The sequence below is a fragment of the Saccopteryx bilineata genome, chromosome 6 (assembly GCF_036850765.1).
Source record: "Saccopteryx bilineata isolate mSacBil1 chromosome 6, mSacBil1_pri_phased_curated, whole genome shotgun sequence".
In the NCBI taxonomy this organism is placed as follows: Eukaryota; Metazoa; Chordata; class Mammalia; order Chiroptera; family Emballonuridae; genus Saccopteryx; species Saccopteryx bilineata.
The window spans coordinates 13,816,753-13,835,491 of NC_089495.1; the positions used below are offsets into that span (position 1 = coordinate 13,816,753).

Here is an 18,739-nt window from a genome sequence, read left to right on the forward strand (position 1 = left end):
AAACTAGTTTGGTTGCACGCGGCAGAAGAATATAGTGTGCAGTAACACATACAGGACAGTGTATTTATGTCTTTAAACTTTTTCTGTGGCTCAGTTGTGTTTTTATGTTCTAGATTATGATTCTAACAACTGTGTTAGGATAGGTAGGTGACTTAGGCTAGGGTGTGTTTTGACTTACATCAAAATTTGGTTTATGTCACTGTCGTAGGAATGGAACTGTGTTGTAACCCGAGGACCCCCTGTAACCTAAAATAACAATTGAGACATTAACAACTGTTGGAGGTACACAATCTGGAAAGGAAGAGGATTAAATCCTTAAATGAATGAGCTCTTGGAAGCTGACAGACTGCATAGTCTATCTGATCCAATGACTCTTTAAAGACTGGAAAACAATAGGAAGAAATGATCAGGCCACATACACAGATCAGTAAGCAGAGAGAGAGCTCGAGCAATGAATGATCATGGAATGAGACAGTTACTCTAGCAGGTTCTGTCTGCTTTCCATCTGTTCAGAAACGGGCATGCCTGTTTTTAGGGAGGGCACAGCTGCAGGAAGGATTGAAGCTCGGCACATGAAGTATCAGAGGACCCTTCCTGGTGACTGACGTGCATGGCCAGCTCACGCACCGATGTGAGCAGGTGGTGAAGAGACAGGCGCAGCGCTCCACAGGCCTCATGTTATTGTGTTCACAACAATGGATCCAACGCCACCCACTGTGGCAGTTCTCAGGGACATAAATGAGATGCATTGAGTAATTTTTGGTGTGTCATGATGAGCGTGCATTGGCATACAATCAAGTACAATCAGTTATTAATAGCATCAGTTCAGAAGCAAGGAAAAAAAAATTCACTATTCTGCCCTGAATGCTGGCGTGTACAGTGAGGAGCGTGGCAGGAGGGTCTCCGTGGCTGCGGCATTCTGGACCCCACAACAGTGCCTGGACGGCTGGGACAGGAGCCCGGGCACAGCGCCATCTGGGGAGGGGCTTCCTGAGCTCAGGGCTGAGGTGGAGCTGCGGCTGTCCCTCAGAAGGTGTCACAGAAAGGCACGAGTGAGCCAGTCTCGGGTGGGACAAGGAGATCTAGGTTTTGATGCATGGGTTTTGCCATCCCAGATTTTTATTCCTAGGGTGCAGGCTGTTTCACAACAGATTCACCCAAAGGGAGAAGTGGGAAGCGACCCGAGTGCACAGACCTGCGTCTCCCATCACGGGATTCAGATGTACGTCTTTCAAACGCCCAGAGAGGGTCTGATGGAGACAGGAGCAAAAGAACATGGGGGCATAGTCTTCACAAAGAGGAAGTCTAATATAAGTGTGTATTAGTAAAAGTGGAAAGCTGATAGATAGTGGAGTGATGTGGTGGAATAGAGCGGTCCAGGGTGAGTATTGAGGTTAAGCAATGTGACATCTTTGGTAACTGAATTACCCACCGAGGAATGTAAGTGTTTCTGAATTTGTGCACAATAGATGTGGCAGAGGGTTGAAACACACAGAGCCAAAGAGACCCAGATATCTTCGAAGGGATCCCGGGAGAACTAGCTGGCTATCTACTCTTTGCGTGGGAAAAATAAATGATACCCAACTGCCACATGTGACTGGTAATTCACTGAAAACTTATGGGTATCATGTGAGTCTAAATGCCAGGGGTGATAATGCTTTTAGGGCAAGTACCTTAAATTTTAAGCTAGTTGAATTGGGAAAACGCTTACCCCTTCTTGTAATTAAGTTCCCCTTAGAAAAAATAGCTGTTTATAAAGCAGAAAGATTTTAATTTTTTTTTATTTACTGATTTTAGCAGAGAGGAAGGGGGGGGGAGAGAGAGAGAGAGAAAGAGAAACATACATCAATCTGTTACTGTACGTGCCCTGACTGGGGATTGAACTGGCAACCCCTGTGCTTCGGGACAATGCTTCAACCAACCGAGCTATCCGGCTAGGGAGAGGCAGAAATATTTTGACGTGTTATTGTAGCAGAAGAGCAATTTTTAGCCACGGTGTATTTAGCAAGCAGGATTTGGTGGTGGGTTTAAAATATATTTCTTCCCTGAGCTGATGCAGACACAGCTTTCTCTCTCCATTGGTGGTATGTCTAGAGAACACAGAGCAAATACATGAATTTTCTCCTAGTTTATGTAACAAATTGGGATTAAAACACACAATTTGCTTAAGGATAAATGTCAAGAAGAAAGACTGAAGTATACATCCAAGCAAAATTTATTAGATGTCTATTCAAGAAAAACACAATGACCTTTGTTTGTAAGAATTCAAAGTCAATTACCTGAAAGCCAGGTATGAATATTTTTCCGTTTAAAATCAGATACAGAGAGTAGAAACAGTAATTTTTCTTAAATATGACAGGCAAAAGGTATTGGTGTCTTTTCTCATCAATGGCATGGAAGGTAATTACTCATTTATCAGCAAAGCTGCATGCAGTTGACCTAATTTCAAACCCAAGGCCTTTAAAATATATATAAAGCTGGTTGTGAACTTGACAGTCAACAAGGTAGGCTACTCACAGATGTTTCCGGACCTTCTTCCTATTGAAACTCCTCTGTACTCAGTATTTATGTACATCTCAGTTTGGCTGCTAAGATCTTTTAAGTTCATAAACTTTTGCATGAATGCTATCTCACAGACTGACACTATCAAGGCGTGCTGATGATCGGTGGGATATGGAAAGGGTAATCTTTAGCTTAGTTTAAGTGAAGGATAAAGACCAAATTAGGAAATCCCCTTGGTTTCTCAACAACTAAATAGCCTGTACAAAAAAAAAGAGCAAACATATGTACAAAAATTGTAGAGTCTACATACATTGTGAAAAGGTCAATCACTGTCCACAGAAGAAATGCCATAAAAAGTTTTATCTTTAAGGTGCTCAAGATCCAAATATGAATAGTTCTTATGCAAAGTCATAAGAAATACAAAGCTAGTTCTCAGGGTGTGTGCAATTCAGGCACTGTTCACCACATTAAATCTTTCAGGTTCCAATATCATCTTGTAAATTTCTGCTTCAGGGCAGAAAGGTAACCTGAATGATTTAACATTGCCTCTAAAAAGTGCCTGATACATTCCGAGGAAATATTTCACACACACCGGGAAAATCAGGCTCAACATATTCCTGTCCTCAAATGTAGCCAGGATTCTGAGTTCCATAGAAGAAAAATAATTATCATAGTAAAAATAACTGTATTGATCATAATCCTTGCTAAAACCAGCCTTAATACTTGTGATGCTTCTAAATGACTCTATTTCTATAAAATAATGTGTGGGAATTCTTTTACACTTCCTTAAAATGTACACCATATCACACAGATTGTCTGTTCTCCTACAATCACGGATGTCTATGTGCACACACAGTGAAATCTCACCTAGGAATATTGCTTATGGATACTTTCAAGTGTCTATGTTCGAATTACTGTTTGCACCTCTCACTAACACTGCTTTCATTTAAATTTTATCAGATAAATAAAACACTAAGAGCTCATTGTTCATGATGCTGATTATTACATTTTAATATAAAATAGCAATGCAACTTTACAACACAATATTTTTTTTGTAGTCTAGCTAAAACCTCTTAATTCTCATGATTATTAACAAAAGTTCTTATTCACCGAACTGTCTGCACTTCTTCTAAAAAGTACAAGAGAATTGCAGGAAAAGACTGCTAGTTGAAAACACACATTCAATCAACACAAATCACACGCATCCAAATGAACTTTCCTATCTTCCTTTAGGTTTTGTCATCACTGTGCACATTACAACATATAAGTGCAGGCAAACAATTGCTGACGGACAGTTGTCATAGCGTGTAAACGAGGACACTAGGCAAACTCGTGAAAGGAGAAGATACCGCCAAGCTACGAGTGTGAAAATGCACACCGTGGTCTTCAGTAACAAACACCTCCTGGTTGCCTGAGGGGAGGAACACCTTCCCAAGTGGACCAAGGAGTCTTTTTCAGACACGTTCATTATTTTGCCTCAAATATTGAACCCTTAACTTAAAAGTGTGACGGTTTTCTTTCTGATCCCAGCACAGAGACTTTGCAGTTCAGAGCAGAAAGCAGGAATATGCACTTTCACACAGAACAAGTCTGCCTGTCTCCCCACGGCCCTGGCAGTACGTTGCTGGTGTGTTGGGTGGAGGTGGTGATGGTGGCCGATGTCGATGGGAGACCATAAGGCGTGACAGCGGGGCGGGGGCTGCGGGGCTCTTCCAGGCAAGGTTACGCAGACGTGGCGTTGAAATGCGGCTTACACGGCAGGGGGCGTGGTTCACAGCCTCTTGACGTAGTTTCCAGGGAAAGTACCGAAGAATTTGGTTCTTCTTGAGGTTCCTGCGAATAGAAGCGATAGATGAAAGGGGGGTAATAACAAGGAAATATCAGTTCACGTATGCGGGCTGGGAATTTCTTCCTTTGCAAGGCTTCACTGCGAGAGCAAGCCCTGCAGGGTTCGGGGAAGAGGAAAGCCACTGGGAGGTGTTAGGAAGGCCGGGTCAGCAGTTCCGTCTGTGGGGCCACAGCCTCTTAGGATGGAGCACTGTGCTTCTCTCTCAACCTGAAGGGAGACCGCCCTGCTGGGGTGGTGGATTTTAAGGATAAATTCACAGGTAACAGAGGCAGAGGCTGTGGCTGCCACGTGGCGGGCTCCTTCATTATTTCCCTACCGGTTGCCTGTCTGTAGAAAGCCCTCCTTCCGTCCTCTGTTGTCCCCTCCATCTTCCTAGGACCTTATTTCTTTCTCCCCTCTTTCCTTTATGTCCTGATATATGTTACTATTGTCTACAAACATTCTCTCAGAAAACTTCAGTCTTCTTTTGAGATGGTAAGAATGCGGTTGTCCTTTCAGTGGGCAGAATGGAACTTTTCTCTACCTCCTCCACAGATTAAAGCTCAGATGAATCCCTGGACTTTTACGGTAACTACAGCAGAACTGGTAAATGGGTGAGCCACCCACTTGACCTTATTCTCTCAAATTGAGCCCCACTGCTAACAACAAACATTCTCCGCTGAACGGAGTATTAACCCTTTGAGCAGTGAGGTTTTTTTCATGCTTGCTGATCCCAGGGAGTGAGGTGTTTTTTTTTTTTTTTTGTTTTTTTTGTTTTTTTTTTTTTTTTTTTTTAAGTGAAATTAGTTCCAGTTCCAGTTTTATTAACTTAAAATCATGTTTGCCTGATAACTGATTTATGGAAACAAGAAGAACATACATTTGCCTTTTTATAATGTTGCTGTAAACATTTTTAAAATAAAAATTTTTGTACGATCATACTCGGGATGGTCAGGAGGCACAAGGACATACGTGAACATTCGTACTGCTCAAAGGGTTAATATTTCTTATCTAGGGAACATTTTTGTCATTGTTCTTAGATCTTGGTCTTTCCCAGTTGGTGCTGTTTAATGACATTCTCTTCTCCCAGTTGAACTGGAAATAAAGCTAGCCGAAAATCACATCTCCCTGAAGCAGTCAATTCTACACTATGTACTATGTTCAAACCGTAGCTGCCTTGGGTTGGCACAGTGCATGCGAATGTATGAGGAGTCAAAGGCATTATGAAATCAAGCAGAGCCTGACTGTCACGTCACGCCGTGCAAGGGAGCAAACACAGGCACACGTGAAACGGTCCAGTGTCCCTGACAGGAAGCGCACACTTACCCACAAACCAGCCATCGTCGCACTTTTCCATGACGTCAATGACGTCGCTTTCTCTGAGCTCCAACTCGTCTTCGTTCCTAGGAGTATAGTTATACAGAGCCTGAAACCTTAAACAGGACAAACGGAGGCATTTTAAAAAAAAATCTGTAAACCTTTGCGAAACTAGAAAAGATATACAATATTAATTTTGCTTTTAACATTTCTATTCTTACTAACGTTATACTTTTAGGCAACTGTAAGTCTTGGGGAAGCATGTAAACAGAATGACTTAGACTCTCCTGGGAATTTAATCACTCTGGTAGCCTTTCAAAACTCGCAATGAGGAATAGTCATGGAAGATGATCATATCTATGAGTAGGAAAAAAACATTTTAACATTTGTAAGTTAGACCCACATTTCAATGGTCAGTCATAGATACCTAGCTTCCAGATATTACATAATAATACAGAATATTAAAGAAGCTCCAAGTGCCTTATTCAGCGATATTTAGAAACAAGGAGTTGCTGTGTTAGCTAGCTATAATGAGAAAGAAATCATTGCAGTTTGCAAGTTGGATTTTCAAATGATTCTAAATTGAGATGTACAAAATGTTTCAGACATATGTCTTCTAAATCACCATGTGGGAAGTACTACTATAAAGGAGAATATTATTATTTTTTTCATCAGGAAAAATTCTTGAAAGCAGTTTACTTTTATAGTTTGAGTCAGTGTTTCCTGAGGAATTACAATATGAAAATCTGATGTTACTTACTTATGAAATGAAGTGGATATATTCTATGATCAATTATCACTGAGCTAATCTCAGAGTAGACAGATTATAGGCATAAATTCCTTTTTAAAAGGTCCCGGAGCAATTGTGATTGATGTAAAAAGCCTCTCTTAAAATAATTTTATGTAAAGAAGAATTACTGATAGAATGCTACTACTTTCGTTTCTCTGAATTTTTTGAGAGCATATATTTTGGTGACATTAATCAGTAACAAATTCAGACATTAAAGTTTTGGTAATAAAATAGCTTTCATTTTAATGCATTATTAACATGGACTGGCATTTTCAAAAAGCGAAGACACAAATTCTAGCAGCTGATGGGGTCAAGAACCATTGAATGTGCCGTTAAGAAAACTTGACAGCCCTTCTCAAGGTTCTCAGTATTGTGAGGGGGATTTCAAAAAATCAGTGAAATTGATTCTGCTCCTTTCTGAACAGTTATAGAATTCTGCCAATGTAAAGAAATAAGAACCTATTTCAGAGCATTTTGGACTATTTAAAGCCAACTTTGAAAAGTTGACAATATTGAATACTGCTCAAGAATAAGAAAGGTTTATTTCTGATTCCTTCATTCGGTCAGAAAGTCCTGTTTTGGTAGAACGAAACTGCGCTATCAGTTGGACTCAAACATCGTGTCACAAACCAGGGACACGGCTCCACTGACTTTCCTCTCTGTCCATGAACTCCATCAGATTGGGGACCTGGATCAAGTTGGCTTTGGTGGGTGGAGGGTGTCTGGGAAGGGGTGGTAAGATGTGGTGCCTGCCATATTTTCCTAGAGAACGTCATCTTCCCTGGCTTGGGACCAATGCCCGAAATTCCGACACTAGCGAGTTCTTCCCCCATTAATATTTTGTCCTCCTGGTACGACTGTCCAGCTGCTTGTACTCTTTGAGATGGGGCTTCTGGGGTCATGTGTTGAGAGAGGATACTGATTATGAAGAAGGACAGAGAAAAGTAGCCACAGTCTCAGAACAGTGGCAAAAAAAAAGACAAGGAGGTATTGAATACCAACACGACTTAGTTTGGATGTTTGCATAGGGCCTGCTCTGATTGGAGAAGTCAAGTAATTTCGTTGTGTGCTTTAAGGATTTGACTTCGTGGCCCTTGATGGGAAGGGATGATATGTTTTGTGTATCCGGCAGTGGGAGTGGGAGGTGGGAGTTGATTTTGACAGAGTTCCTTCCCCCATGTCACACCAGAGCGGGAGCGAGAGCCATTCATCCCCTGGCTGCTAACTCAGTGGGCTTGTGCGGCACCTCTCCCCCTGCGAAACGCGGGTTCTCTGCGGCAGCTTCTGGGGCTGCAGCTGCCCCCAGGCCCGGCTCCAGCCACTCACCAGGACAGGCCTATTTAAGGCCACACACCCCAGCTGCTTGAAGGATCTCAAGGTCCCAAGAGCTAAAAAAACCCGAAACTGGCATGAACCCCAACTTCACTTTGGTGTGATGAAAACCAGAGTGCCTGTCAGAATTTACTTGCCCTTCTGGTTTAGTTAGACCACAGGAAGGGGCGGGTGACAGGGAAACAGAAACACAGCTTTCAGAAAGCCTCCTGCCTCATCTGGATTTCGCGGTCAGTGCTGCACGACTGGAGGTGTGGCCGGGCTACAGTGAAAAATGCTATTTGGAAAGATGGTGGGGGGATGTCTCAGAGACACATCTGTCTTCTAAATAGGAAATGCCCGACCACACTGGAAGCTTTCTCTAACTTGTGACTTTCTCTAGAACACATTCCACCAGAATTCTGAATTGTAGCGACATAAAATGTCCCTATTTTCATTCAAAACCGATTTTTTAAAAGAAAGAGATTGACATCCCATTATCCTACTAACTGAAGTTGTAATCAAATAGAAATTTAGTAAAGAATGGTTTAAAATGTCCAAAGCAGGACTTTGAGAATGTGCCTTCTCTTACCTGTGAGCTCAGTGGTTTCATAAACATTTAAATTACTACGATTAGGAGGACTCCATATGACATAAAACAATGTACCTGTTCATTCATAAAAATCCTTAAAAGCCGTTATTATAATCTGTTGGTAATGCAGTAAACCTTAACATCCCTGGAATTAATTTTTTTGTGATGTGATCCTATTGTCGTTTACGTAAATAAGAAAACAAACCGAAACTTTAGAATTACAGGTCATATTTAAAATTTTTCCAGTTAAATGAGACTTTGAATGGTTCTTATTTCTAACTTGTTTTTATCACAGTCTTTTTCTTAACAGGACCTTCTAGTTGTCCTTGGAGACAGCCGGTCTCAGGGGAAAGGCAATTTCTGAAGGGCTCGCTTTTAGCTAAGTGTCAGGTCTGCACGAAGTGAGGGGACACTTGGTGATGCGGGCACCATGCAGGCCCTGGAGGGCGGGCCGCTCTGCTCTGGGCCAGAAGGCCTCGGGAGTGGCTGGAGGCTCACAGCCTGTGCTCAGATAGGCCCACCTCTCCCTCCAGGGGACTAGCCAATAGGAGGCTGATCACCTCTGAACACCCATCACGGGCAAAAACGGAGCAGAAAAAGACACACGAGATAGGCGTCTTAAGGACAATGCCTGACCCCTTCAGCTGGATTTGACTTTTGTATCAGCAAGAAGAGGGCATTTGGAAGTGTAAATTTCCATACTGTCCTTTCTGAATATCCTTCTCAGAATGCAACTTTGCAATGATGTCACTAATTTTTCACGTCACGTCTACTGTTACGTTCTTTCCTGCTCTTTAAATAGGTGCAGAAACAATGTTAGGAGATTTTCCTGTGTCTTTAGAGCTGTTGTTTACTAGAATCTACATGGTGAGTGAAAAGAGATAGAGATATTCATAAATCTCAGGAATCACTGCCACTTTGGAAGGCTTCTCTAGTGCACAAATCAGTCTTTTCGGCAAATCACAGGCTTTTAGAAACTAGTTTCTGCCTGACCTGTGGTGGCGCAGTGGATAAAGCGTCAACCTGGAAATGCTGAGGTTGCTGGTTCAAAACCCTGGCTTCCCGGGTCAAGACACATATGGGAGTTGATGCTTCCTGCTCCTCCCCTTCTCTCTCTCTCTCCTCTCTCTCTCTCTCTCTTTCTCATTTTGTCTCTCTGTCTTCCTTCTCTATAATAAATAAATAAAATCTTAAAAAAAAAAAAAAAGAAACTAGCTTCTTCTCTCTGTTCTGAAAGACGGGCACTTGCAATCCCTCTTTATCTAGGAGGTCTCGTGTTCGTTCCTGCGATCTCTTTCACTTGGGTAGTTGGACCACCCTCTACTTTGGTGCACCGACCGTCCGTTGTGCGGGTCAAGGTTAGTCTAGAATCTAGAAGATAAGAATACTTACGGTTCCCCCCCGCCTTGAATGCTGTCATGAGTAAACGCAGGACGCTGTGGCTGAAAGGAAATGATTTTCAATGTAATCAGTGTTTAAACTGGCACTAATTACAAGATCATTTGGATAATGGCATGATACTTTTCTTGACATTTAGTATTTCCTGTTGTAAAAAACCAAGAGGAAGAAATAAAAAGCAAATAAAGGGTTTCTACAGGATTAATGATTAAAATATTTGGAAGGGTGCTTCGAATGAATTCAGAATAATCCAGGATCAGATGTTTTGAACATAACTACAATCTAGCCTCAAGTTTTAAGGAAAAGTCAGCATTTAGTCCCATTGATTTTCCAAAGGCCAGGAATATAGCAAGAACATAGACACCAAATCACTAGAACAAGAAGCCTGGACATCTTCATACAACCTTATTCTTCAGCATTTCCTCAAACAAGCAAAAATAAATAAACAAACTGCATTTAGTCCAACAGCAAAGTATCCACATTCATTCTAATATATTTTCCTTCACACACAACATTTTCACATACAGTACAGATGAAAATATCACTAGTCAGACATCTCGTGCTACATTTGGATGGACACTCTGTTCTCAGTGTGGGTAAAACACATGCATTTTTAAAAAAGAGAAAACAGAGAACTTTAAATATAATGCAACAAACAATATCCAAGTAACATGTAACATTTTACCTTGGAAGAGAAATATTGGTAGAAATTCTCAGTGCACTGAACTCTCAAAAGAGTTTCCTTTCTTTTTAAACTAAGCATCAAGACCAGTATCTGTAATAGATACTTATAATATTGGAAATGACAAGCCTTAGCATCTCATATATCCACATAAATATTGCAATGAATAAAAGTTAACATGTTTGTTAGATATGTAAACTCAATGTCATTTATACCGACTACCTTAATGATACCTTTCAAGGGGAAATATTATAATTTTCACACCATATTTCAAAAGCACTCTCTTCGAGATGATGGCTACATGGTAAACCATGGTAATGAGGTAAATCGGAGTCCGCATGGCTGTTATCAAGTGGCCCCTTGATGACTATGGCATTAGTTATTAGATAGATCCGTGTTCTTAGGGCCAGTTCCTGAACCCCAGAGTTATGAGTAGATTACTGACAGGCCGGCTAATTTTTTCCTACAAATTGTCCATAGAGACCCCACTGGTCCAAGGTTGGATGGGAAATTCTGGGGTTCCTTTCAGTCTGGGAGTATTAATCTGTTCAATTCCTAAATTCTTTATCCATTCTCTTTCCATTTAAGCTGTCTAGCTTAAAAAGACTAGGTACTTACATTACTGAAATTTTAAACTTTGTCTTAATTGGAAATGTTGTTAACAGTATTCTTAGAAATTTCACTCAGTAGTCTGTGCATGGAATACATGAACTTAAGACTAAAGAATAGATAAAAATGATTGGACACATGTATGACTTAAGAGAGTACAATACTCTACTCCTGTAAGTCAATATAAATTACTAGCAATGTATATATTTATTATTAAAATGATAAACTATACCATTTAAAAAAGATGAAGACTAAGTTCTTTTTCAGTCATTTTAAGGTTATTTAACATTACTAAATCAATTTAAATATATAAAGAGGCAAATATAAGTTATTTATAAATATGTGCTATATTTCTTTAATGTCTTATCCAGTCATCTACATATATAACTTTGAATGCAGAAATAAGAAGTATGTATTAATTGCCATTAGTATTTTGTAATAGTGTTCCATTCTTCTTTATTTTAAATTACTGCAGAATACCGTTCCCTCACATATCTGTTTTATGCAGGTTAGTTCTTAGCTATTTTCTTGTTTCTTGTTTTGTTTTGAAATTAAGATTTTCTAGCCTTTTTTCATTATCATAGATAACAACGCTATGAACATTTTATACAAAGAACTATTTTCTTCTTTTGAACTATTTCTGAAAACATATTTCCTGGAGTAAAATTTCTGCCCAAAGATTATACATTTGAGCTACACGCTACTGAAAAGCTCATGTTAGTCACTCAAACATATTGTATACAAAAAATATAACTTTAAAAATACCTGAACTACCATATTTCCAATCACTTATCAAGATAGGTGTTCTCTCCCCAAAATAGTCACAGCACATTTCCAGCACATAACAAAGTTATAAATAACAAATATTATTTGTTCTTGCCTGAAGAGAAAATGTTTTGTAAAATACATTTCATTGTGCTCTAAAAATGGTGTGCTTATTCCTGAATATTTAAATCATTCTAATACTTTTAAGTTGGGTAAAAATTTGAATTTTATGTGTGGCATCCAGGGCTCAGTGAAAGCAATAGTATAGCTTCCTTATGCTAAAAAATGAATACAACTTTAAAAATCAGATTGTTTATTAGTATATAACAACCTACTCTTAAAATCAGTATACCACCATTTTGTTATTGTCATTACAATTTTACCAGTTTAGTTCAATTTTACTCATCTCATAAATCATTTAGATGAGTTGTCCCTTTGACAATGATAGAAACTGGCTCCCCAATCACACAGGCCTCTGCGTCTCAAGAACTGGCGCTGCTGGATGCGCCGGCCATGAGGTCTTTGCTTTCGCCCGTCTCTCCCATTCTGTCTTGTCCTTCCTACCCTTCAAAGGACCCTCCTTTACTTTTCTCCCCCTGAATCACCAGTGTTCTATAGTCTTCACATTCTCAGGCCAGGATTTATCACTGCTTTTTATTAGCATGGAAGTTATTTACTATAAAGGTGAGTTTTAGAACAGCTCTAAGTTTACCTTTAACAGGAATCATTTCCATGTGAGTGTGTATGGCTGGGAATCAATTGTGAGGAAAGATGACCATTACAGTATTTTAGAAGTATTTGGTCATTAAAGAACTAAGTGGCATTAATAGATACAGTTATGTCTCTCTGGTGTTGGTATTGACTATATAACCTTGGATACACATCTAAGCTTCCTGATCTCTAAAATCAAGGAGTTGGCTGAGATGAAGATTAAGACTTATTTTTCCCTCTCAAGTAATCCATAAAGGAATCCACATTTCCACTGACACATTTCCTGAGTTTTTTATGGGTGTCATCATCATCCTTAATTGACATTTATTGGCTAATTCTCAAGCGTCTCAGTCATGTAAAAACAGTAATAGTAATAACTCAACTTTCATTTTACAGCTCAATACACCAAAACCCAAAGATGATTCTTTAGTATCACAAATAGGTAAAAAGAAGAAAGAATGATATATTTTGACTCTTACTCTTTATTGCATAAAAGATTACTATGATGGAATAGATGGCCTAAGTGGGTTAAAATAAGCATCTTTATTTTGTCCTTTAGGTAGTTGGTTATGTTCTGTGTAGATAGATACTCAAGCCTATTATCTTAGGGGACTATCTTTTGCCTTTCCCCTTGGTATTAACAACCATGGGCACAAACCTTGAGGAAGAGATCTGTGATGTATCTGTACTCTGTTGCCACCTAATGGTGAGTAGTAGCAGCAACATGCCTTTAGTCAGCTCTCACCACGTCCCTTTCTTCAGCCTGGATTCATTTTGAAAGGGTATTTTAAAGACCACAGAGAGACGTGGGATTGATACTCACCTGTTTTTTTTTTCTGACCATGTTTTCCTCATCCCACATTTTAAATTCTTGAGAAAGGGTCACTCTTTGGCCACCAGAATTTTTGGTCTATGATTATTTTTATTTTAACTATCTACTCAGGAATTTCTATTATTCATAACTTCTGAGCAGTTTAATATAGAGGAATATACAATGAACTGTGAATTTTTGAATGTGGTTCGCAAGTTAACAGATCACAGACACTGTGCTGAAAATTCTGGGTGAGAACTACATTGTGCTTGTTTTACCTTGATGAGTCCTAAGAGTACAATAAAATTTAGGAAGCCCAATGGAGCATCATGCTGTTTTCATGGAAGCCTAAATATTTAACTTTCTCCTTGGTAACATAACAATGATTTTTTTTCTTTTAGTGTAGCTATTTTTTTAATGTCTAAAACGAATACCCTTGAGACAGATTTTAAGTACATGCTAATTTTCAAAGCCAGAACCAAATTACAAACCACGGATCCTACAGGAAGCTGATTTGAAATTTCCTAAAATCTCTGGTATCAATGAAATATATACTTCCCTATCTCAGAAAGTCAGAAACAGTTTGTCTAAAATCCACCTATTTATCTGTGCTTCTGCATATCCATCTCTGGATGATTACCTATATCTACTTTTGAATAATTCTTAAATAAGGATTGACTGTTACTTTAACTACTAATATTTGAAAGAGTTGTAAGTAGTTCTAGAGTTTTAAGTCAATTTTTCCCCCCAGAAAAATTATTAGTTGTTGTACTTGCTAACTAGAATTAAACAAAATTTTCCTTTTAACAGTATCATGTTTATGCTTATAGGTTTATTTTTCCTTCTTAAGTTATGAAGTTAGATCAAACTTTGCATAAATCTAATGAGTATATAGAAGATTTATGTCCCATACAAGCACATATAACATACAAATACATAATGCAAAAGTCTGGCAACAAAAAACACTGAAGGTGACCCAAAGCATACCATGTCACTGACCCATGGGAAATTTGAGGATGGCCATATTAATTATGGAAAAAACTTTTTTTTCGGGCTCTGGAAAGCCCTTTCTGTGGAGTCTAAGAAGCTCTTCAAATCAACATTCCTCTTTCTCTATGGCAACACAAGTCTCTGCCTCAGAAACAAAACGAGGTCTTATTACGCAAAGCACAAAGTCCAAAAATGGCATAAACACAGAGAAGTCTCTACATTTTTAAAAGTGGAAATTTTCTTTGTAACAAAGCCCTTAAGAACTCGGAGATCCACAGTCATGTAATAGAGCATGTAAGGTTAAACCAGGTCCACCAAAATAGAAATGGTGAAAGGGCTGGCTTAGGCAGAGACGAAACTTCCCAAACCCCTTGGCTGCCTGCCTTCCGCGGAATTGACAGTACCATTTAAAATCCATTCATTGTAAAGCGCTGTCCATCTTATTGGACTGAGCAGTTAAAGGGAAAAGTAATTGACCTTTAAGTCCAATGAAGGCTGTTGTCCTGAGTCTGGGAGAACCTGGAATCCAGAGGAGGAGTGTTGGTTTAGAAAGGGTCACGGGGTGAATGGAGCACACGTGACCAGAGCAACAAGATATTTTGCAACAAGGATTATAGATTAAAAAAAAAATCCAAATAAAATGAATGACACAGAAGCAAACATTACCGGAAGCACGAGAGTTCAGTACTATATGATTGGCGTTAGGTAGTTTTATCCTTTGCACTAAAGACAACGACTGGAAAGCAGGGATTTCCAGAGAACACAGGCACAGAAGCATGAGATGATGAAGACAGATCTAGTGGAGAATTTGGTCATGTCTTTCTGGATTGGGGCGTGCGCCCACGCGCGCGCGCGCACGCACACAAAAACACACACGAAAGGGATGCACATTTTGCAAACGCTTAGGGTAGGATTTTCACATCGATCTGATATCATGCTCATCAACAGTTAATCACTTCATCTCAAGGGTACCTCTACCCTATGTTACTGGCAAAGGACAGCAAGGACAAGTAAGGAAGAGCCAGCCTGTGGAAGGTGTGCGTGTGTGGCCAGGGTCCCCGGCTCAAGGCGGGCGTTTCGTCCCTACCCTGTGGGAACCGCTGAGCCCTCTGACAGGTGAGCTGCAGGATCTCCTAGACATCACTGGGCTACGCGGAGGCTTACCCAAGACAAATATCTCGCTTTTTAAATCAGCCTGGAAAAGCCACAAGAAGTTCGTTAGTTCTCGTCTTCATCCTACGGCCTTCAGGAGGAGCTTTCCTGTGGAGCGCTTTCATGCACACACAGCACACCAGACTCCTGCTCAATCCCGGGGCGGGCAGGACGCTGTAGCTGGCGGCCCCTGTTTTGCACAACGCAGGCATCAGCTTGAATCTGAACCCCCAGGCAGAGCAGAGGACCGGTTGCAAAGAGAAGCAGGCACAGAAAAGATGTTTGGGTGCAATGTCCGTGCCTAAGAACTTACGGCTTTGATAGAATGCTTCACAATTGGGTGCAAGACACCCTCAGATCTGGCCTGTTTTCTTTGGGCTTATTTGAATAGTTACAAAGTAAGAGGGAGGGGCACTTTGATCCCTAACCATCTCAACTCACATAGAAAGTGGCAATCATTTGTCGGGGGGAAATTTTCTAACAAAACACATAAAAAGAAAATAAGACTTTTCTGGGGAAAATGATGAACTAGAATTAAAAACTGAATATTGTCCTACGTCCAAGCACCGCGTGATTATTTTGGTATTCTTTCAAAGCAGGATTTTAATACGGCAGTGAAGAAACCGACCATTCCTTTGTTTTCTCTCCAGTAGTGGACGGGACCTAGCCATGTATTGTGTGGTGTTTGGTTTGGCTTATGAGAAGTTTAGCAGGATCAAAGGATTTTTAAATAAAATCATGTGGTTTTCTCAACTCTTATTTAGGAAAATTTTCATAATAATCAGTGATGATTGACCCAAGCTCTGCAGTCTCTGGGGACGAAATGAGATAGACATTCTTCTGTTAGGGCTTAGGCAGAGGAGGCTCGATGTCCTTCAGTACCCATCCTCATCTCTCTCCCTCCTCAGCAATGGAATCCCGGATGTCAGGCAGGCACATGGCCGAATCCCGGATGCCAGGTAGCACAAGTCTACATCCCGATCTTTCGGGTATTTAGATGTGTTCATGTGATAAGTTCTGACAGATGTTTATATGTATGCGTGGGAGGATGCACTTCTACCTTGTTTTAAGCTATAATTATTTTGAGTTTGCTGGCACGGTGGCTATCCCCATCTTGATTAATACAGGGGAGGCTGTCTGTAAACATCGGGGCTCACTGAGAATAACACCAGTTGTGGGATGATGGAGATCAACAGCTGGTAAGATCATCTGAACATATTAGGAGGAATCAGGGCTTAATTTGATGCTGGAAACTGTGGTCAAGGGGACCATCTTCTGATGGGAGGGCTTTAGGGTGATGAGACTGCCTCATAGGACCACAATAACTGCCTTTCCTAAAAGAAACCAAAAGTCTCCTCATCTCTTCATAAAGAGCTTTCATTGCAATTTAAGTCCTCATGTTAGAAATCTATTTTAAAAAATATTTTCTTAGATGGAATTGGAAGCTCTGTTTGTAAAAACATTAAGGATTTTAATAATTTTTTTTATTATAAAAACTATTATTTAAAGAAAAAATGCTCAGAAAACCAGAAAACATAGTGGATTCTGATTTACATGTCACACTCATTATTTATATGTACATTTCAGTCTTCTGTCACTTAAAAGAGGTTGTAAATTTTTACTTTATGGAACATTTTGGATTGCGTGTGGCAAACTTACATTGCCTCAAGAAATACTTTAAAGGAATAAAATTGCATTAAATTAATATGGGTTAAGTCAAAAAATGGCTGATAGAGGTTGGGCAGGTTGTAATGGTTTCATGCATATTATTCTATGCCTTTTTAAAACAGTAGTAAAAGTTTATTTTCTCTTGGCTTTTAGAGCTGGGTTACTTTCCTTTGTAATGAACTTAACTTCTACCATCTTTGAAATGGGAGAAAGAGGAAGCCTTCTTAAAGGTCTCAAGTCAGCTCAGTCTGTTACTGTGTCAGATGTGGGGTTAAAATATAATAATGATCTAAAATTTGTAGTTGATTCAATTTGTCTTTATATTTACCAGCATAAACAACTTGAGTCAACTTATATTCTCTCTGTGAATAGAAAGTAAGGTTTCAAAAAACTCAGTGAGAGATTAAAAATTATTTGCTCTCAAATATGAGATAAAACAGAGAAAAAAACAACTTGTTTTTTCCTGAAGGTACGGTAGTTATTTGATGTAGCTATTAAGGTATTCTTTTAAAACATCTTTTTTATAAATACCTCCACTTTCTTCTAGCATTCTGCCAGCAACTGAAGCCTAAAGTATGTTATGAGATGAACTTGGTTCTTGCAGAGGAATACACCTGTTTAAATCCTTATTATGCCCTTCCTAGTACAACGCGGAGTCCCCCGTCTCTCTAAGTTACAGAACGGTCCTGCAGTTACTGTCCCCCTGATGGACTAAGTCTAAGGGCTGGAGAACAAGTAGAGGAAGGCAAGGGAAAAATACTTTGGCCTTAAAAAGAAAACCACAGAAAGAGGGGGGGAAGAGGCAAATGCGTAGTCTTAGACATTATCCAACTATTATTATTATCTTAAAAATTCCCCAATTATTTCCTGCCAGCTAAGATAAAACCTCAAAGGGCAAAAAGCAATTAGTCTTTGAGTAGTCTCCTCTTGCAGACATTTTTCCTTCCATGCGTAAGAGGAGTTCACACAGGCAGACTATCTCGGCGGAGGGCTTTGAGGACGGGGTTTGGAAGATTGCCTCGTGGCACTGCTCAGGTGCTGGTCCCTCCTAGGACAGAAACTTGACTCTGCTGGAGCCTCTGCTCTGCCATTCCTCTGCCCAGGCTCTCGCTGCCAGTTCTAACGACGGAAGGGGAAGGGAGTTATTGTTTGAAGTCTATTACCTTTGGCTGAAAGGGGGAAATTTGGGATCATTCTGATCATAAATGCAAAACTTCTCTATGAGGGAATGAGCTCATATTGTGATTGTCATTAAGTCTCTTTCCAAGGCTGGTTGTTCATTTTTTTTTGAAGTTTTTAAAAATAATATCCTTAGGAAGAGTTAAATACCACCAGAGTGGTCAGCCTGCAAGTCTCAGAGATAGATGCTTTGTTAACCCTTTGAGTAGCGAGTTTTTTCATGCTTACTGACCCCCGGAAGTGAGTTCTTTTTTCAAAAAATGAAATCATTCAATTCCAGTTACAGTTCTACTAGCTTAAAATCATGTTTGTTTGATAACCAATTTATGGGAACAAGAAGAACATACAGTTGCCTTTTTTTAATGTTGCCTTGCACATGTGCCATTGTGTTCTGGATGGTCAGCAGGCATGAGGACGTACATGAACGTTCGTAT

The 18,739-nt window shown here is 39.8% G+C and overlaps 1 protein-coding gene across 17 annotated transcripts in view; it reads right to left on the bottom strand.

The window, feature by feature from the left end:
* Positions 1 to 2,197: 2,197 nt before the first annotated feature.
* SORBS2 (sorbin and SH3 domain containing 2) overlaps positions 2,198 to 18,739 on the bottom strand; it is a 129,515-nt gene continuing 112,973 nt past the window's right edge. For 16 of the 17 annotated variants that reach the window (XM_066236214.1, XM_066236223.1, XM_066236211.1 and 13 more), the window contains 3 exons: positions 9,733 to 9,782; positions 5,657 to 5,763; positions 2,198 to 4,335 (listed from right to left, as the gene is read on the bottom strand). In XM_066236214.1, the coding sequence (XP_066092311.1) occupies positions 4,274 to 4,335; positions 5,657 to 5,763; positions 9,733 to 9,782 (219 nt within the window). In that variant the 3' untranslated portion in view covers positions 2,198 to 4,273. Of the gene's footprint in view, positions 4,336 to 5,656; positions 5,764 to 9,732; positions 9,783 to 15,393; positions 15,502 to 18,739 lie in introns of all 17 variants that reach the window. The other variant, XM_066236208.1, reaches the window with a different exon arrangement.